Source organism: Paramacrobiotus metropolitanus, unplaced genomic scaffold, assembly GCF_019649055.1.
Source record: "Paramacrobiotus metropolitanus isolate TYO unplaced genomic scaffold, Prichtersi_v1.0 Parri_scaffold0000147, whole genome shotgun sequence".
Classification (NCBI taxonomy): Eukaryota; Metazoa; Tardigrada; class Eutardigrada; order Parachela; family Macrobiotidae; genus Paramacrobiotus; species Paramacrobiotus metropolitanus.
The window spans coordinates 133102-154223 of record NW_026570367.1 but is presented as its reverse complement, the minus strand read 5'-3'; the positions used below and the strand labels follow the sequence as shown (position 1 = coordinate 154223).

Sequence of the window (21122 nt, the reverse complement as noted above, 5' to 3'; positions counted from 1 at the left end):
AGCAGAGCAGTGGGGATGCGTAATGCACTTAGATGACAGCTAAGTGGAGGTCCCAAACGGTGTGGACGGGCGGGGGCACGCACAGACACAGACTACAGCCATCTCTCCACTAATCACTCTGAATCAACAAGGTGTAGTGTGCTTTCGGGCGGCGGCTTTGTTCCATTGACCTGAATGCGTCCCGGTGCCTGCCGACTTAATCAGGCCTTGCGGTTAATTGTGCAGCCTGGTATATATATATCTGCGCGTATATTCGGTATTCCTTCTGCCCGTGACTAGCATAGATCACTGGACGAATATTGCAGAGAAGTGGTCAAGGGACAGGTGCCATCCTGTCATGCATCCGGACAGCTGCCTCATGATCATCCACTAAACGAGTCTCTTTATCGACGTCCCGCTTGCCGCCACTTCTCAGCTTCTGCAACTGATTACTGGTTACGACTACGCTTGTGCAGTCAAAGTTGCCGCACGCTCCGAAGCAGTGCAGTAATTACAAAAAAAATTTGCAGAGGGTTCTGGAAGGCCACATCTAGAAAAGTGGCCAGTCCTTATTTACGGTAAGACAAACTGAAAAGGCGTCCTGCTCGGTAATCGGTAACAAAACGCACCACCCTCAACCAACCCAAGTTGCATGTACACTATCCAACTTGGTTTGTAAGGTGCGCTAATATTTTCGTCTAACCTAAAGATTTATCTTATTAACTTTATCCCAGCGCGAAAGTAGACACTAATCTGCAAAAAAACGGAGACTTTTTTACGCTACAGCAGTACGTGGCCAAGTTATGTGAAAACCTTAATAATCATACGTACTTATAAGAACTCGCATAACCACCAAACTTTATTAATAATTTTCCACGAGTCAGCTTTTGGTGACACAACCGGAAGATCAAAGACGGTAAGAAATACGAAGACAACGGAAACTGAACATTACACAACGAAAGCACACGCTTTTTCGACCACATGCACCAGTACAGCAGGAACATCAGGCAGTATTACGCCAACAATTAATGACTCCAAAAGAAATACTTCGTAGAAACCCTGATTGCCTGCATATGCATTGCTACGAGAGTTCTTTGAAATCTGTGACCTTTTCCACTACTGTAGGGATCCTCGAATAAATCGGTGAGTAACTTTACACCGATAACTGCTACAACAAACTTGGTTAATGCACAATATGGAAGGCTTTGGACAAATGCAGAACGGCAAGGTAAAACGGCACTGTCATATGCCAGGTTGACCACATCGGTCTGGACGAAGTGTTTGGAACAACTGTAAAAATTAGCAAATGTAATAACCAAATAACCAATCATTTTCAAATACTTCGGCTGGTACAGCACTGCAGTTTGGTGCTTATAAAGACCTGCAGAGTATGTCAGTATCTCACTGGCATTACTCGCAAGCTTTAAATTGCCCTCATCGGCCTCAGGCCCTCACGTGATCGTTGTTGCTCTTATTGTTGTTGCTGTATAATTTAAAATTAAAGCGGCTGACTACGACACGAATCGAATTTGGTAACAGGAATTACATTAAAGTCCTAACTCATTAATTTCACTATGACCAAAAAACAAAAGAATGCGAGATGCGAAACCATTTCTTCGATGCAAACATACAACCATACCCATTTTAAACTGCCACACCGGTGAACTCATTCGACCATCACCACCGCCACTGTATCCTAGTACGCGCAGGTTGTATGCCTGTCCGGGCGTCAAGCCGCCCAGCACAGTTTCCAGCCGGCCAAAGAGGCTGTTGAGCGGAAGAATTAAGTCGTTGGCTGCTTTGATATCTTCCCCCTGACGCCAGTAGCGGATCTTGTATCCCTCAATGGGCTCCTCCTGTGGCCCGGTCATGATGCCGCGCCAGTCGATCATGACACTCGTCCAGTCCCGTATCCGGACGCGCACTCCCATGGGAAAGGCTTTCGGTTCTACAAGCAATTACGCTTGTTGACGACCACTGTTCACATAGCGGAGAAGTGCTGTTTCTACTGCTAACTGATACACACTGCCATGTTGCACTGACGCTATGTTCAACAGATAAGCCGTACCGGAACGATATGTGCGAGCAACGACGGGTTCACTTTCCGGCCCATTTCCGGCCGAGTTAACAGCCATTACGGTGATGAAATATTCCGTAAAATGATCCAATCCTTTTATTAGGGTTGATTCACTTGAATTGGGAAAAAAGACTGTCCAGGCGTCTTCTTGGTCCCAGTCACGGCGCCAGTATTTGACCTGCCCAATAACTTACGTAATCTCTAATTTGCGGTAACGTAAAGCATAAGAAATTTCATATTTTGTATTGTGGTAACGAAACAGGCATTTGTAAAATTATGCGCAGTTTCTTGATTGCTTATTCTGCAAATTTGTGTGCTGCATGTCGGTTTCGGTAATTATAATATGATCAATTTTGCTCTAGCTTACTCTGTGACCAAGTAAAGCCCCTCTAGCAATTTCCGGACTGTTTGGTATGGGCGTCCAAGTGACCTTTATGGCGGTAGAGTTGAAAGGAACACCTCCGACGTTCGTCGGTGCAGTCAGTGGAACTAAAGAGTAATAATAATTGGAAGCTAGTCACCCAAAATGACAGGGACTAACAAAAAGCAGTCCTGAATTGCAATCCACATTTACATACTGAAAACTGCCGTTCAGTAACCGTTTACGTACTGCCCGCAACGTCCTCTTACTTTTTTCAGCTGAATAAAGGATTGTTGTTGCACTCGCTGGTCCGTCTCCCATAACATTAAACGCTTTAATCCCCACTTCGTACGGTTGGTATACTTCATCACCGCCAATTCGGAACACCGCTCGATTCCTGTTTCCTGTGACAACCTCTTCCCGGAAGTTGTCGCCGGATGCCGCTTTGCGAAAGAAAACCTTATACCCAATACCGGGGCCGTTTTGTTGGGTCGCCGGCAAACCTTCCCAAATTACCACAAGATCTCCTTCGCGTCCCCCACCTCCACTGATCCGTGTCGGAGCTTGGAAGGGTACAGCGGGCGGCACTTCGTAGATAGCAGAAGGCGCGGATGCTTCGCTCCAGCCCAGAGAATTTCCGGCTGCAACGCGGAACCGGTAGGCTGTCCATGGATGCAGGGCATTGATTAAGTCGATTTCCTTTCGACCGAAGTTGTTCGCTCTGGTGGGAGAAACGCCACTTAGCAGGACGGACCATAACGTTGTCTGGTTTGCGAGCGACTCGATTCTGTAGAAAAGAGCATCTAGTCCATGGCGGGAACCATCGGTCAGTCGAAGGGTGACAGACGTTGGGCCGAGTGGGAGTGGTGCAGCGACGATTCCGCTTGGTGGTCCAGGTGGTCCTAGAAACAAGGTTTCTAATATTTTAACAAAGCGAAAATCCCGAAATCTCGGGACACTACAGTAGATATCGATTGATGCATTGACGGGCCACGTGAATGGTCTTTTGGATTTCTTACTCGTAATACGAAATGTGATATCACCAGTACACTGTCATTACCGTGGAAGTTGCAGTAACGATAGTTATGCTGCATATATACAAATAATATACGCTACAGAATAATTATGCGCTGTGTTAGTACTGACGGTGTACATATTCGATGGTACTGACGATGTACTTATTGTACTACATACATATTCGTCGTGAGAAGTAAAAGTTAAGAATTGTTAACCAATGGTTAATTTCGATACTCTGTGTGCATGCAAATCGGATATTTCGAAAAATGCACACTACGTTAATTTAAAGTTATTATTCCAAGTGTTGCTGATGTTGCTGTTCTCACCGACGACCTCCACATTGGCGCGGTGCACGAGATCGGCAATTGGAGTTTTGACCACACAAGTGTATTCACCCGATTCGCTATAGCTTAACTGCCGAATGAAGATGTACCCACGATTCTGTTTCCAGCCTGTATAAAATTTGGACATCTCTCCAAAATTTACCGGCGCTCCGTTAAGCAACCATTCATAAGAAATGTCCAGCAAAGGATCCGCATCGGCCGTGCAGCGCAATGCGGTCGAACTGTTGAACGGAACCTGCTCCGCAACCGGAATCTCCAGCATTCTTGGTCCACGCAATACGCGCAGATATCCACTGCTCTGCTCGCTGCCCAGTGGATTCGTCGCCTCGCACGTGTAGGTCCCTTCGTCCATCAGCAACACCGGAGAAATGAGAAGATCGCCACTTCCGGATACAACAGACCGGGGCGTGGCCGGTAGCGGCGCGCCATTGTACAACCAGCGAATCAGCGGTGTGGGCGCGCCTTCCGGTTTACAGCGCAGCGTGATATTGCCCCCACTAACCGCATACAACATGGAACTAACGGGATTCTTGCGAAAACTGGGGGCGAAAGATATCACCCGTAATTCCGCGGCAGAAAAGGCATTGCCTAGAACATTCGTGGCTTCGCATTGGTAGATTCCATTATCGCGGGTCTCCTGTACGGCGCGCACAGTTAGCCGGTTAGCGTCGATTTGGTAGCGGCCCAAATCTTCGGTTTTCATCAAAGGATAATGAAGCAGTTCGCCGTTTTTATACCACCGATAGGTCAGGGTCGGTTTACCAAATGCCGCGCATGTCCATGTCACATCCGTCCCTGTATCGGCTAACCGCGGAGCTAAGTGGGCGAGAAAATGCGGTTTGGCTTTTACGTCCAGGGTCACCACTGCCGAAACCATGCCTTGGTGCGACGATGCACGGCATTCGTAGTCTCCGGAGTCGGCAACCTGGGCATTGGGGATCGAGAGGATGCGATTGTGCTTCAGCATTTTGTGATTCACGGAGAAGGCTTTGCCTCCTAAACGTTTCCATTCGTATGTCGGCGTTGGGCTAGATAAAGGAATGTGTGATAACTTAGTCTATGTGCACGACAAGAGCTTGGCGGTGATGCGGCACCGAATGTCTAATACAAATTCATAGAAACATATACGCGAGTATGTTTACGCAGACTACCTGTCAGCTACCCCTTAGGTTTTAGAACAAACCGTGTACTCAAAGTTAGTACTTGTAACTTTTCGTACAATTGAATGAAAAGTTAATATTCTGTATACAGTCTGCTTACCTTATGTAAGAGTACGGATAATTATTACGGCGCAAAGTGTTTACAGGAATTTCTTTGAAACGAATTTACGTTTTGGACAGAAGCTTCCATTTAAACCGGAGTAAACAGCCTATAATCTCTGTTATCTTAACACTTTTTTCGGCATGTACTTACTAGCCAGAAGCAAAACATTCCAGTGTGACATTATTCCCTGCAACCGGCAGCAGTGGAAAGACCTTGGGAAGGACGACCAGATCTTTAGCTGGCCCATACTTTGTTCTCGACGTACAACAACTTTAAAAAATGGACCGGTTTTGCCCACATCCCCAATAGTACTTTTCACAATGCACTGATACGTTCCTTCGTCATACAGCTCCACATGACTCAGATACAAATTTCCATCCTTTGATACAAAAACCCGCCGGTTTTCTTCCACGAAATTAGGAAATGCATCCCGCGCCCATGCGTAACTAACAGCTGGGAAAAATGTCGGAGGATCACATGGAATGGCAGCGCCATTGTACATCACAATGAACATTGTTTCCCGTCGAAGGGCAAAGTCGCCAATATCTACGGTATGATTGCAAATTTTATGTAAATTAAAAAGTAATTCGCAGTTCGCACCATTACACATTTACTGTGATGATTTACTGTTGCACTTCCTTTAAGTCAATTCACTTCCCGCATAAGTCTGATGTCTAATGTCGAACATGTACTTATTTGTTAAATCGGTACGTGTTTTATGTAATGGCAGAATTTTAATTTTTTAAAAATTATGTCGCTAGATAGCACAGTTTTTTAGCGCACTGTTTGCGCGCACACAAGTTGATCTAAATCACTTAAGCTGATAATTATGACATTCTTGTCCCTTAAGAAAATTGGATTATCGTAATATAATGACACTCCATCTGTTATTTTGCATTTTGACGATGCCACACTCACAACCAAAGTTCAAGGATATCCTCTTGCTGATGGCAGTTCCATAGCGATTAGTAGCTGAGCAGTAGTACTCTCCGCGATCCTTGGAGGAAAGTGGCTCGTAAATTGTCAGTTCCCCATTGGTCTGAGTCATGCGGATATCGCTCAGAGTGTCGATAAGATAATTCAGTTCTCTCCCGGCTTCGAAACGTACCTTGTACCTAATCAATTTTGCCGGATATTGAATTTAAAGTAACACTCAAACTGAGAAAAGGATATGTTTAGCGTTTATATTTTGTAACATTCAAAAATTCTTTCTGGGTTACGTCACATATACCAAGCGCAGTTTACCAGGAATATTCGGGTAATGGAAAACCGGAAGCGGTGCATCTGATAGTTGTCCAGTTTCGAGACGATCGGAATGTAGAATCAAAAACGACATCTGCCGGTTCCTGCATAATGATTGGTCCACTTGGGATCTGCATTTCGTTGTCCGTAACGATACCGTAATCTGCATTTAACCGTGAATAATGGGTACCGTGTTTAGCTCTACTGCATACTTTGTAGTGATTGTAGTTTGCTCACATACACAGGAACATCGGTGAACATAACTTCATGATTTATAACATAACTTAATGGTTTAGGCAGTTCAGGCAATTTATTTGATTATTGTTAAACTGAAAATACAAACCTAAACTCCTTTCGTAATCCGGTACAAGAGCAGCTAAATGCACGGGCAGTTCGCAAATGAAAGGCAGTATTCTTTCCGGGTTAACCGGCATCCACGACCACGAGTTGGACGTGCTGGAAAAGTTATACCCCAGAGCTCGTCCGATCACCGGCGTAGATCGTCCACGACTGGATTTGGTCCAAGCTGGATCATTGATGCTAATTCGTCGGTCCAACATTTTCGATGTCGTCCATGCATATTCTCCGGATCCGAGTTCGTCAAATCCCGATGTGTACCATGTCTGATTCGGGTTAACAAGAGGGGAATTGATTAACAGTGCACATGGAGTTTAAGGTTTTCAGCTGTAAGAAGTGATGTTACGTTGAAAACGTTTTTACTGACTGCAAGAATTGGATCATTTTTTTCAAGCCAATTTGTTACGAATCCATGCTCTCCAAATGTTTCCACGCTGACGAGATTAGCAAAGTATCTTTGACAATAAACTTGAGCATCTGCCCAGTTCAGCTCGGTTGACCGCACAAAAAGATAGCAAGTATCCAAATAATATTGCCACATATTTGGGCAGACATTCCCGAACTCTGTAAATGGAGTTTCGGAGTTTACTTCATGCAGTGTAACTTACTTAACAGTAAGTACATTTAATACATAACGTATCGATTAACGACAACAAATGCGTTATATATACTTCTACAGTAGTTGCATCTTGCAATTATTTAATTCAATTGCGACCGCATGATTTAATTAGGACATGTACAACTGCAAGTGAGTACTACGGTAGGAAGCAATATTTTTAGTTTTCTAACAGGTGTACCTTGAGAGATTATTTCACCAGGAAATAACATCATGAATAAAATTACAATGATCCGCTGTGACGTCAACTCCCAGCGTAGCAACATTTGCAAGCCATTGTAAAAAGCACAAAAGTCATCTCCAGATGAACAATCATTATCCAGTGAGCAAGCACATTGGCGGCATATTACTTGTACGTTGTACAATTGTACAAGTAGCTGGAAGCGTCATTGGCAGATCAACTGGCAAAGGAAAAAGCAAATTACATAAAACCGAAAGGAAACGAAAATATGACAATACTGATGCTGCCTTTTAAATTGCAAAACAATTTAAAACCAAGTACACGTTTTACATGTACACGTAGAAGCCTTGTTGTTCGAAGAATAAATTTGCCGCTACGTACCTCACCTAATACTCTTCGTACATGCACCCAATTATCAGACATTCATTTAAAATGGCTTCTAGCAATAGCGTTAATATGCAAATATGAAGTACGTACCTAAATTCAATAACACCGCCACCGCTACGCCACGTAAGATAATTTTGAATAATAATGCCACACTAACAGCTTCACTTGTGCAGAATCTCTTGAACAAGGGAAGCATGCATCATACCACTCTCAAAGTCTCACTGGAGCATAATATGACAACAACCATTCAAAAATATGGATTGCGGACATCGTTAACACATGTACGATCAGTTCAACACAACGAGGATGATCCCACATGAGCATATGCAACGGACACGTTGTGCCGGCACTCTCCGAAAAGGGATACATTTAAAGATGCGGCGTTATCTACTGGAAGCATCGAAAATCGATTTGACGGTTTCTCTATAATTGCATACACCACTCGAGTAACAAACAAATTTCCAGTATCGACGAACAAAAGGTACACATGATTTGTCACGAAAAAGGGGCATAATGCCAGTGTCGTACCCGGTATGTTTCCCGCATGCACTGCGGAGAAAAACGGTGAAAACCACAACGTACCTACAAGCAAGTTAATACTGACGCGAACTCCCGGTGCACGATTTTCTAATATCGTTCTAAATCGTCTTTATGAAAACTTTTACCAGCAAACAAAAGCCGAAATTAATCTACGAAGAACGACTGAAATCTACAACTCAAGTCATAATAGTTTTTATTTTTAGTTGCCTCATAATTAGAATATTCAATCCGTGTGTGAGAATAATACTACGAGTACGTACATCTTGTACGAGCGTATTGTACGAGTGCACATAATGATAATTACATTTCTGAACTATATGGACGGAGGCGGCTCGGAGGCAACAGTGGTGCTATAAGGAGAGATCTAACATTTCGTTACGTTATTGGGACTGAACGGTACATTTTTTTTACATGAGACGATGTTACAGTCTTCTGCTAAAAGGATGCGAAAAGAACCCTTGGACGATAGGATTAATGTAGCGAAGCAGACTTTGAATAATCCTTTTGATCGCTCGATTAGGCCACCATAGTGCGCCTGGACAGCTGTCTAATAGGGTAGAAATTTATGTATTCGTGCCACCAGTTTAAGCGTTTACTCCAGAAAATCCCGTTGAAATTCTCGTACTTCACCTAACCTATTTATCGCAATCGCTGCGTTCGGCATGGACAGGCATCGGTATTCACTGCAAAAAATTATCAGGATTTGAAAAAAACACCGAGGAAATATAAACTAGTTACACATTCAATATAAAATTTAATACAGAGTAGACTAATTTTCTAAATTCTAGTAAAAGGATACGTTGCATTGCTAGTATTATATCGTACTGTACTGCCTGTTATCACATACAAATATTATCTGTGCAATAACTGTATGAAATTCCAACTGCGTGAACTTTGTATTGCTGTGGATTTATTACGTTTGCATTATTTATTCGGTACGTAAAAGCGACAAAATAGTTAAAATGCGAAAATCAGTGTACATAGTTTCAACAACAACTGGCTCAAATATCTATATATGCACACTTTAATAAAAACATAACGTATAAGTGTACATTTGGTTACATATTATATTAATCACATTTCAAAATTTATTAAACTATGTTCACGCTCTAGTGATATGTCCAGTTGTCCATTCTTCTCACTGGAGCGTGGCGTTCTTACCACTACTCTAGACCTCCACAGATAATATACGAGTAGATTATAAATTATAGTACTGTGATTATAAATTATAGTACTCAGGCTGGTCAGGACTAATATTATTAGCAATTTCCGCTGGGATTACGGCATCCGCCATCGGGACTACGGTTTACTTTTCTCAGCAACTAATAGTGCGTGGGAAATTTGTGTGTTGTGGTTTTGCCAAATCTTTCCACGACTGTCGCCGACTAATAAGTAAACAGCTGATAATATCAATGATCAATGAAGTAACTAAAATAATTGTTAACAATAAGGTTCTAGCGAAACTTTCAAGGATTTGTTGTTAATCGTAAGTATGGCATCCCTGGACGTAGAGAAATCATGTGCCACCGGTTGTAAATCATCCTCGGACTCGTCCCCATCAAGTGTTCTAGCAGCTGTTGTTCAGTTTACAGCCACTGCGGATAAGGAGCGGAATCTGGGAATATGTCATGCTCTGATACGCAAGGCAAAGCACAGAGGAGCGGAGGTAAGTTTCGTACTTTTGGATTCCAGTTAGAGTTAGAAAGCCTGAAACGTTTTCGTAACCGCTAGCAGTATTTGGTTGTTACTTAGCGCTGCGGTTGCACTGTTTTATCCCAATGCTAGGTGGTGTTTCTTCCTGAATGCTTCGACTATCTTTGTGCTAACTTCGCGCAGAGTTTGGAGTTGGCCGAGTCGTTGACGGGACCGATAATAACATCCTACCGCGAGCTCGCTCGCAGTCTGCAAGTATGGCTGTCACTCGGTGGTTTTCATCTCAAAGATGACAAGGATCAGCGCATCCACAATGCACACATTCTGATTGATGCCAACGGGGAACTCGCGGCTTCCTACCGCAAAACACATCTCTTTATTGTGGATATTCCCGGGACAAGTGACGCTGGACGAAAGTCGCTATTGCATTCCAGGAACTCGCATTCTGCCTCCTGTTAACACTCCCATCGGCAAAACTGGACTTCTTTGCGTGAGCAGGGCTGCAGGAATTTAGTCTGTGTCTTGCAGATCTGCGACGGAAATCATTGGCCATGCAGCTCTTCATTTGAAATTAGGAAGACTTACTTATTAACAGAAGTCGCAAATTTGATCCAGATCTGAACTGCAAACCATATAAAAATATTTTCTGCTTTGTAATGTTATAAATTCGCGTTCCAGTTTCATTAATTCACATACGTAATTGAGTTAATTCCTTGCAGTGCTATGACTTGCGATTCCCGGAAATTGCTGGCATTTTAACCCGACAGGAAGCAGAAATACTTGTTTATCCTGCCGCGTTTACTCTCACCACCGGGATCTCGCACTGGGAGGTGAGAGACAGGATTTTTGACGGAATTTACCCGTGGCAAGCAAAAGAAAAACTTCACAGCTTCGTTTGTTTTTTTCTTCAGCCGCTACTGAAAGCTCGTGCCATTGAAAATCAGTGCTATGTGATTGCTGCTGCACAGTGTGGATCGCATAACGATAAACGCCATTCTTATGGACATAGTATGGTGAGATAATTTTCTGCAGCGTAATAAAAGTTACAACTTATCTATCAATTTCTCGTAGAAGTAGTTGTTTCTCACATTTCTCACATTTACAGTGCAATTTAGCAGTTCGCAATAGATTTAATACCCGTGTTCCACGCAGGGGAGGCCTTTTATAGTATTCTGGCTTTATTCAGTAGTCAGCGCATAGTTTACGCTTACTTGGCTGTTGGTCCGTAATCCAACTGTTTTACTAGTGTTAGCGGCACTTGATAATTTTGTTTTTGCAGATTGTAGACCCGTGGGGAACTGTCCTGGCGCAGTGCTCGGACGGGCCGGGTGTGGCCGTGGCGGAAATCGATCTGGACAGGCTCCGGACCATACGCAGTTCAATGCCGGTCCAGAACCATCGACGCCATGATCTGTACAGGCTCTTTCCCAGTCCGCTGCCGGTAGAGAGCTGGTCACAGGAACAATATGATTTTGGTGGCCACATAGTGCTGCGGGATTCTGTCTTCTACGAAACCACCCTTTCTCTGGCCTTCGTCAATTTGAAACCTGTTGTACCTGGGCGTACGTTTGTTTTGTTGCAGGCTTTGGTTGCGTTAATATGTGATTAAGGCTGTGTTTTCTTAGATGTTCTGGTAATTACAAAACGCCGCGTTGAACAGTTCCCCCAACTTAAAGCGGAAGAAGTCAGTGACATGTTCCATGTTGTCCAAGTAGTCGAGACGATGTTACAGAAACATTACACGACATCGTCGTGCACAGTCTGCGTGCAGGTTAGATGGGTTGAGCAAAACATGGCAGCAAGTACTCGGACTGTTTTACTGGCGACATATACTGTAAATGTTACAGGATGGTGTGGATGCTGGGCAGACTGTGAAGCATGTCCATGTTCATATTCTCCCACGGAAAAGTGGCGACTTTCGGGATGACGGGATTTATAAAGAAATGGAACATCATGACAAAGATCAACGCAAACCTCGTTTACAAAACGAAATGACTGCAGAAGCCGCCGTTTACAGAAAATATTTTGTTTGAAAGCATTACTGGAATTTATAACTTATCGACAGTTACAAAATTTCGATTTTCTGTGATTTTACAGTAATTTAATCACCGAAACCATTTTGTGAATGAAAATCCCAATAAAGTGTTACCAACGCAAGAGCCAACCGGAAATAAATATAAAGCCACATTTTTAGCTAACATATGTTTTAGAATAACATCTTTTGCAATAGAACTATCTCTTTAAAAATGCATGCGTCTCAGTTGAGCAATCTGATGTCAAGGTTTCGATCAAAAGACCGAAATCAAAACAACCCAATCACCGAAACACCAACCTAACTGTGAGCATCTGACCAAAAAAACCAATCCGTCAGCTTAATACTAGAATATTTGTTCATTTTCAGTTATTTGAAGGAACTTTGCGGCTTTTTGGTGAATCTAATCGGGAATTTCTGTCAGATTCTTTTGGCGTAAACACCACCAGGCAAATCTTTCCCCCACTTTCGACGATAACGCGGGCCACATCCTTGTGGGACTTATCGAAGACAACGACATCATTGACAGAATACAGATACTGTCCAACCTGCAACAATAAATTCACTATTAAACTTCTCTGACTGGTGAGCATCCACTCGGAGGGTCGATGATATGGGAACCCCACCTTTACGCCAGCCGCGGCAGCGGGACCATCCGGATCCACAGTCTGGATGTAACAAGGCGATGCTCCTCGCAAAACAAATCCATACCCTGAAAAAAACCCTAGCTGGCATTAGAACTTTTACTGGGTTTATCACTGCCTGTATTTACCAAGCTAATCCATTTACAGGCTTCAGAATTCACGGCAACGAAATGTCATTTGTGAGAAACAGATAAGCACCAGCTGGTTGTATTAATTATTCGCTAATCACATTGCCATACCGACAGAATCGGAGTCGACTTGAATAACTTTTCGGACGTATCCCGACTGAGGTTCCAGCAGCGACTCTTTAAGCATGTGCCTCTGTGTATCGTAATTTCCCCTTGGAATATTGGATGTAATCGGAGATGTGCCGGCACTTCCCGTTGAGCCGTCACTCAGCCCCGTTGGGGTAGGCGATACAGGGGATTTGGAGCTATGATCTGTTACAGGATGTTTTGTTTTAATCACATAAAATTTAGATCACATAAGCTTCAAAATTACCATCAAACCCAGGATAAATTTCAAACGCCGATGTTGCTTTTGGTATGAATTTTATGTTATGCAGTCCGGCTTCCTTTTGTACAGAGGAGAGTAAGAATAAATCGTGCAAACGCCTCCGATAATTAAAATCAAAAGCGCATCGGTATAGTGATTCACTGTTCTTGAATGTGGCAGAATCCCCATCAACTGTTAAAAAAAAAATAGATGTAGTAAACCATTCCGGAAATAAATTGAGTTCATCCTGTTTACACATCTTAGTGTTTTCGGTGTAAACCTACCAGCCTGTATAATACCAGAATCGAGAAGCTGCTGGCAAGCAATCAATGCCGCTTCCACATTCTGGGCTTCACCCTTCCGCATTATCCACTGCGTGAATTCGGCTCCTTTGAAAACATCCACACAGGATCTGTCCTTTTTCTGCAGCTTTCGCAAGCAAGAATTTGGTTCAGAATGCAACCTAATCGAAGAAGCAAATCGTAAACAATCATTTGCTCAAAGCTGATATAAATTACAGGGAAAGCGAAACAATCTCTAACCGATCGTATAAACGCTGTCCAAAGAAGAACAGACGGGACACTTGCGTGAGGGGAAAGGTATTATCATCTTGCCGAAAGCGGAAAAATAAATACTGGTCTTTGAACAGATGGTCATCACAGACTGCAATCAAAAAGCAAACAAAAACTGCAATGTCACACAATCGCACGATTAAATCACTGACTGAATAACGAGTTGCGAGTTGGTTACCATGATGGATGACGCGGTTTTGCTGAAGAATATTCATAAGGAAAACACCCGCCTGTCGGCTAGGCACTTCATTTTCCTGGATTAACCAGTCCAACGTTTCGTTGGCCACAAAGCAACAACTATATGTTCGCAAGTGGTAACGCCGATCACGGACAAGGTTGGGAGCCAGGTGCATACGATATCTACAGTACAATGAGATACAAAAATTAGCACTTCATACAATTACAAAAAAATTAAATAAAGAGGATATCTGTAAAACGTGTTGCCGTATCAGCGGTATTTACCAAGTAAATTCACTTTTTTGCGCTACTGTCATAAAATAAAGGCATATAATAAGCAATTCCCTAATTTAGATGTTCTACATAAAATACAAAAACTCATCAGGAAAATATTACAGCTGATTCTCACCGATGAAATTTATTTATGAACTACGAGTGTGCAAAGTGACACACATCCTCCTACTAACCAATTAATCCTAGCTCAACAGGCTTTGAAAAAAACTTCGATAAAAAATATTACCAAGTAACGCTAATTAAAAACCGTTTTTCTTTTAAAAACGATACCTCAGCTGTTCGCCGATCGCCAATATTTCAAAATCTATCGCCAAATGTTCAGCATCCATTTCTTTAGCAAGCGTGCACGAATAGCTAATGGAATCGTCGTCGGTCCTAACGATTAGTTGTTCACACTTCCGGTACGTTACTCTATGGCTTCTCGAATATCCTTTCACCTGCGGAGTCATAATACACATTGCAAAATACTGTGTGCATTCAGCAGTCAGCTCAAGAGACTAGGATTGACTGAAATCATAACATTATGGAAAACAATAAACATGTAAAACAAAGTACCGCTACTAATTACGTAACCGTTCTACGACAAAAGATGCAACCTACATGTCCTGTCTAGTTGCCTAATTACTGCACAAAACAAAATTATTAATTCACAATCTGACGCGAAAGAAATTCCGTCATCAAGAGTACATGTACTCGCTGCAAATTCGTCAAGAGAAATTTCGCTGTGTGTCCACTTACCAGAGTTACCACTGTATTTACAATGTTACTGCTTCACTTACGGAAATACGGCATATTATCAATCAAAGATACAAATACCGCTATAACTGACTAATCACCTGTAGCCAAAATAAGCTTCAACACTGAAGCGACTAACTATTTTCGTAAGTTCTATACAGAACAGTCAAAATACAATATATATACATGGTTATGTATATCTATTATCCATCTATATATAATAATATAGGGTCATACCGGCTTCATTATTATCCTTCACCTGCAGGCTGCAACCAATACAGTAAGACTGCCAAACCGTCCCAAACGGCCTAAAATGTCCTAAATGCCTTATTATCGAAGCCGGGAAACAACCCCGTTACTAAAAAGGGTTAAGTATTTCATAATCCAAATTTTTCTCGCTCTGGCAGATTAAATACAACAAAAATAAATTAGAATACCCACATAATGTGCTTTTAAAATATTTTATTATTTATATTCTACAAAGCGTGCATTTTTCCTAGTTATTTACATTCCATAAAGTACTGTACTGTACTTCCATAAAATTAATATACTAATTACATCTTCAACCGACATGTCAGAGTGGATAAAGGAAATGTTCCATATACTAATCAAATATTGCCTAATAGAAAAATTGTCGCCTCATTAATACGTAAACTGTGATAAACTAGAGAGAAATTTATTGCAAAGGGAAGCCTGCTAATGCAACCTTATTAATTAAGTATATCCTCGCTCACGCACCTGTTTGGAAACACCTGACGAACAGCACCAAACAACATCAGCATTCCGTACACAGATTTGCAAATACACGGTATAAGTCACTTTAACGTACGTTTAACTTTGCTTCGATAACGTTTGCATCAGATTTGACATATTCTCTGCTCATCGGTAACAGCCAGCCTAGAAATTTAATACTTAGAAATTCAAAATAGCATAGAAGTCTCAAGAAGACAAAAATAGCTCCGCGATATCTAAATAAAACGAAAACATCCACAACATTGACAACAAAACTCGCAAACAGAAAACGAAAATTAATGACAAACGGGGAAACCGATTGGGTTCAGCGGCTACGCTCACTGTTGGTTCGGCACACGCGCACGCGGAGCCAGGGCACGTGACACGAAAAGGACCGAAAGGTGGCGTACGTGCTGCAATCTGAAAACCGCATACGAGTTGCTCGACATGTTGATGTTAGTACTATTCCAGTAGATTAGTAGAAGTACTACAAAAGCCAAAATTTTTGAAACAGTAACAACAAAACAATTTTTCGGAATAAGACATGTGAAATGGTGATTAAGACCGCTGAAACCGTGGAAAAAGTGTGAACCGATACACTATGCCCGTACTGTTTGTAACTTTGAGATACGGTACTCGTACATAAGTACTTGGAAGTTGGGGCATCACGCAGACCCACACGCTGTATAGCGTAAGCTCAGAAATACCGTAACCGTAAGTCCGTCTATTAACGATGACATCATCATTTACTAGGTGTGGTACTTTATTAGTAGAAATTCTAGTTATCGTGCATTCACAAGTGAAGCGCACTGCTGCAGAGAAGTCTTGGTTGTGGTATACTGTAAGTCTCGTATTGAATAATTTTGTGTGCTTGGCAGATTTACGATTTCGTCGTCCGTAGATGCGGAAAGCCCAAGTATGTTTTCCTAATTTTTTCCTGTTTTTGAAATCCTATAGTTAGACGACAGTCTGAGCTATTGGTAATTTTTGAAGCGTTTTTTGTAAGGTTTCCCAGTTTAAGCTGCGATATTTTCTGATTGTTACAGATTGTCTAAGAATTTGTCTTGTTCACGACAAATAAAGAAAAAAATCCATGGATTCCAGTTCTTTTTCGATCCCGTTGTTTATAGTTCCGTTGGAAGAGCTTATATAACACCCAGAACAAACTTTGCAGTTCTCTATCCCTGGAATCAACAGTAGCTCCTGCATGTTGACAGGGAAGTGCCCTAACGAAGTGGACCAGAGCGAGTGAGAATCCGTTGCTGCGCTATGAAAACACTGTAGTGTGGTGGCTGGATGCCAGTACGGTACAGTATACGGTGCGCATTGAAGTCGTCGTGCATGCTGCGGTCAGCTGCATAAATGTGGATGCGGTTGAAAATGGCTGGACGCACTTGTACCTCGGAGTGGCTGCGTGATCATTTAGAAAGCGCTCTACCGTCGGTTCTCATTCTTGACTGTCGTCCCCATGCAGAGTACAGCCAAAAAGGACACATTATGTCGGCCATTAATGTCAGCTTGCCGGCCCTTATGCTGAAGCGTCTGATCAACGGAAGTTTGTCTGTTCCTGCTGTCATCAAGTGTCCGCAGGCGCGCGATATTTTTTTACAACACTGGAAAAGCGATTGGATTTGTCTGTATGACGACCTGTCTCCCGGTGCCGATGACGATGATAACAGTAACAGGATATGCAAGATTTTTGGTGATAAATTGGCGGCTGAAGGTTGCCGAGTGGTTTATTTGGAAGGTACGGTACTTATTATCGGGTTTATCGGTACGATGAACCTACGCCACCTTATCGGATCGTAAATTCTCGGAACGTTATTAATAGACCGAAATGAGCAAATTTTTATCAACCTGCGAACTGTTTACTACTTAAGAATAAATGCCATATTATGCCGGATAACAAAAGTTTTGTGGGCTTTGGATTACAAGCCGATATAATATTGTTTCGACACGTAATAATTTACTGGTGCGCAAATAGACCGGACGTCGATATTTTATGATTGATATTGTGAAGGAAAAAAATTTTTATCTAGGATTCACGGTATTTCGTTAATTAGTGTAAATCCTGAGGAAGTGCTTGGACGTTTACCCTCGGGAGAATAAATATATTCTTTGTTTGAGCAAATTTAGTACGTTATAATTTATATTGTTTTTCCATAATTTTTATAGTAATGTCAGTGCGCTCGCACTTTTCGTTACCTTCGCTGCTGTTAAAAAAATAGCAATTTGTCGAAGCTGCGTAGTTCTCCGGATTGGTTAACTATCCAGATAAGTTTTTATCCGAAAGCCGCCGTGTTTAAAAGGTTCTCGTAAACAGTGGATTTTTTTAGCAACAACAAATTCTTCTTCCAATTCCACCAAGTTTGGTCCAGTTTCTGTTTTTCATAATGTTACCAAAACTCATGACTGCCTAGTTCGCGGAGATGTAAAGGGAGAAATCCTGTAGTGTGTGTTTAGTGCTTACTGCAGTCAAGGCTTATTAGTGGTAATTATTGTCAAATGTGACTGAACAGTTCCAACTTCCATGGACAGAACTCACAGAAGTGCTGCCCTGATCGTGAGTGGGCCTTTGTGGTTAACCACATAAGTACGGTATATCTAAAGATAAGCATTTTACGTCCTCGACCAATGACGGTCACACAGTAGCAAATTCTAACTGGTTATTTTTATCATATGTATGAGTTGGATTCTATATCTGTTGTTAAAAGTATGTGCACCATGTGGAGAACTATATTTACTGGCATGCCAAAATACCGGTTCTGTAATACTGTTGTTTTACAGGCGGATATAAAAGATTTGGTCAGAGTTTCCCCGAGCTCTGTATCCATGTTGATGATCAAAGTAGCCATGACGATAAAGCGGTGGTCGGACTGCGAAATTTGCAAATATCGAACAGTAGCAGCAGTGATGCTGACTTGAACGATTGTGATAGTGGATTTTCTAAAGAGTCGGATGGCACTAACCGGGATGGCTGGCACTCTGTGGAATTATTTAAGATTTTGGATTATCTATATTTAGGCAATGCCGAAACCGCACAAGATCTTAATACGCTCCAGGAGTACAATATTCGGTATATCCTGAACGTAACACCTAATCTACCGAATGTTTTTGAAACAAAAACGGAACTTGGTTTCAAGTATATGCAAATTCCTATTCAAGACTGCCTTGGCGAAAACCTTGCGGCGTATTTCGATGATGCTATTGAATTTATCGGTACGCCATGACAACCTTTTTCGTGGTATTTGTTTAATGCATACAGTTAATGCCTGAAGCAGCGAATTTGCGGCTTGATTACTTACTTACTCACTGCGGTAAATATTGACGGAAAATTACAGTCCACGGTAAAATAGACCTTAAAGAGAATTGTGAAAATTATAGTAATTTACAGTTAGTGGAATTCGATAAATGAGATGTGTATTTTGTTCATTATCTTTCCAGAGGAGGCACATCGGAATCAGCGTGGCTGTCTGGTACATTGTCGTGCAGGGATCAGCCGGAGTGTGACCGTGACAGTGGCCTACTTGATGCACAAATTCTCCGTCCCCCTGAATCGGGCTTATAATTTTGTTAAGCGAAAAAAGACAAATGTTTCGCCAAATTTCAATTTTATGGGACAGTTGCTGGAATTTGAACGGCGGTTGAATTTGTCGGCATGCCGAAATGTTCCACAGAGTGCAGACGAAGGAGTAATCCCGTGGACCCCGGAAGAGGAATCATCCTCGCCACTCGCTTGCAGCTCAGTATTGACGGATTCGAGTTCGGTGTTGCAGCCATGAAGACGGGCCGCTCAACGAGCCACTCGGGTCCTCCCTTCTGACAGTATGACATATAAAAGATGTTTGTGGTTCCTACAGTGGTGTATACGGCTCAGCTGCGTAATGGAGGGACAGATGGAAACCATTCTGGCTGAAGTCGCAGTTGGTTCGTATTATGGATCAAGTGCCTCAGAATCTTTCGCTCAATTCCACAGAATTTTGTCACAGCCATTTTGATCCGACTGTTTTTCGTAACCTTTAACTGCTGGAGTCGTCCTAACGTACACGAGGGTTTTGTTACTTGGATTTGTCGCCAGTCACGCTAACATATGGCGAAAGGATTGTTGAATTGAAACTAGTCTTGACATTAATTATCTTGAACATGTCCGAATGTGAGATTCGGCTAGGCACTGTACTTTGTTGATGTTATTTTTTTATTTGGATTGCTTTTACAGAATGTCCGCATTTTGTACAGCCATAAGGTGCATCTTACTTAAATGTATTTAAACTCTGTTCGTAATTTCTTATCGTGAATTTGCTATGCTTTAGAAAATCAGAACATACAAATTGTAATCTAACTGTTGGTCGACTTGACGGACGGTGTTAGAGGTTGAGCGTAATTGCTGAACATCGTGCAATATCCGTAATTTTCGTTGTTTTATTGAGATAAGTACTGTACTTTAATATTCGTAAACTACATATATCTGCAACACTGAAAAAAAGTTCTTTTTTTTATTTGTGGATTATTAACCAACATTAACCATTTTTAACCAACATTGACATGTTATTATACTCTGCGGTATTTAAAGTTGACGTATTTGAAGTTGTTTTTTCTAGTGTTTATTTTAGTACCTAGTACGACTACCATTGCTTTCTAATTTTGTGACGGTAGGAGTCGAAATGTTCTCATGGAAAACTTGTTAATATCTTGAACCATTAACGACAGCGAATGAACTTGAACTGTAATCTGCATTCTGGAGTGGAGAAGTGTACACTACAAACCACAAATACGATAACTGAAAATTTCAGTGGCATACCGGCAGGTCCTGCACGATACGAGTCCCGATCTCAGTTACTACCAATCGGCGAACGCTGTATTCGGCGCGATGAATTGGGCAGAGTAAGTGGTGCCGCTCCCAGTACCACTCCCTTAATCCGGTAACCAACTCTCATTGATCCAACTACCGGAAGCTATGCTGTGAAGAAAGCCGAGACATACTGCTAGGATTATTAGCTATGACCGGCAAATTCTTTGACGTCAGACAATTTGATCACGTGCACGTGTCCCATATGTGCCGCCGCGGAGCGGAGCACACCGATAAAACTCCGGTTGCGGAGATGCTGTCTGGTGTCTGCCAGTGTCACACCACTTGGGATAAAAAACGCTGGTACTATTTTCATTCATGTCTCCGGAGCGTAAGCGCTACGACATCCCTCACTCCATGTGCGGATGACAGTGACACAAAGATTCCCTTGCCTGCTGGCCGCACCCGAATGGAAATAATTTGGCGCAGCCATTGCGTGCTACGGTTACCGTAGACCTTTAGGTATTCGTGCAAATTTAACATTATTCGTTTACGTCTGTTTCTGGTAGAGATGCAGGTGGGGATATTTCAGCTGATAGGCTCCAATTATAATTTTAAATGTAATTGGAAGGTGTGCG

At 42.2% G+C, this 21122-nt stretch overlaps 4 protein-coding genes across 8 annotated transcripts; 2 read left to right on the top strand and 2 right to left on the bottom strand.

Annotated features, from left to right (window-relative positions):
* Nucleotides 1-859: 859 nt before the first annotated feature.
* LOC129599505 (contactin-like) lies at nucleotides 860-8046 on the bottom strand. The gene is given in 14 exon segments (XM_055497761.1): nucleotides 860-1269; nucleotides 1619-1927; nucleotides 2048-2234; nucleotides 2424-2545; nucleotides 2687-3319; nucleotides 3761-4806; nucleotides 5192-5255; nucleotides 5258-5587; nucleotides 5960-6156; nucleotides 6287-6446; nucleotides 6627-6906; nucleotides 7008-7204; nucleotides 7438-7657; nucleotides 7915-8046. Coding segments are annotated over 13 exon segments (3717 nt in total). The 5' UTR covers nucleotides 7523-7657; nucleotides 7915-8046; the 3' UTR covers nucleotides 860-1162.
* Nucleotides 8047-9707: 1661 nt separating this feature from the next.
* On the top strand, nucleotides 9708-12190 carry LOC129599535 (nitrilase and fragile histidine triad fusion protein NitFhit-like). Its single transcript, XM_055497802.1, is given in 8 exon segments — nucleotides 9708-10030; nucleotides 10150-10407; nucleotides 10409-10507; nucleotides 10737-10847; nucleotides 10929-11030; nucleotides 11297-11579; nucleotides 11643-11788; nucleotides 11865-12190. Coding segments are annotated over 8 exon segments (1359 nt in total). The 5' UTR covers nucleotides 9708-9856; the 3' UTR covers nucleotides 12051-12190.
* On the bottom strand, nucleotides 12189-16318 carry LOC129599533 (DEP domain-containing mTOR-interacting protein-like). Of its 3 annotated transcripts, XM_055497801.1 has the most exons (10): nucleotides 15796-16316; nucleotides 15705-15718; nucleotides 14502-14668; nucleotides 13939-14120; nucleotides 13731-13851; nucleotides 13473-13651; nucleotides 13195-13380; nucleotides 12933-13133; nucleotides 12676-12761; nucleotides 12189-12597 (listed from the first exon to the last, which is right to left on the bottom strand). In XM_055497801.1, exons 3-10 carry the CDS (start codon nucleotides 14558-14560, stop codon nucleotides 12415-12417), a joined length of 1197 nt encoding a protein of 398 aa, XP_055353776.1. In that variant the 5' UTR covers nucleotides 14561-14668; nucleotides 15705-15718; nucleotides 15796-16316; the 3' UTR covers nucleotides 12189-12414. The 3 variants fall into 3 exon arrangements, with proteins under 3 accessions (XP_055353776.1, XP_055353774.1, XP_055353775.1); XM_055497799.1 differs by lacking the exon at nucleotides 15705-15718 and having other exon boundaries at nucleotides 15796-16318; XM_055497800.1 differs by having other exon boundaries at nucleotides 15705-16316.
* A 139-nt stretch (nucleotides 16319-16457) lies between these two features.
* On the top strand, nucleotides 16458-20043 carry LOC129599536 (dual specificity protein phosphatase 6-like). Of its 3 annotated transcripts, none has more exons than XM_055497803.1 (4): nucleotides 16458-16614; nucleotides 16745-17445; nucleotides 18486-18917; nucleotides 19143-20043. In XM_055497803.1, the coding sequence occupies exons 2-4, from the start codon at nucleotides 17061-17063 to the stop codon at nucleotides 19478-19480; spliced, it is 1155 nt and encodes a 384-aa protein (XP_055353778.1). In that variant the 5' UTR covers nucleotides 16458-16614; nucleotides 16745-17060; the 3' UTR covers nucleotides 19481-20043. The 3 variants fall into 3 exon arrangements, with proteins under 3 accessions (XP_055353778.1, XP_055353781.1, XP_055353780.1); XM_055497806.1 differs by having other exon boundaries at nucleotides 16461-16614; nucleotides 16873-17445; XM_055497805.1 differs by having other exon boundaries at nucleotides 16489-16678.
* Nucleotides 20044-21122: the final 1079 nt, after the last annotated feature.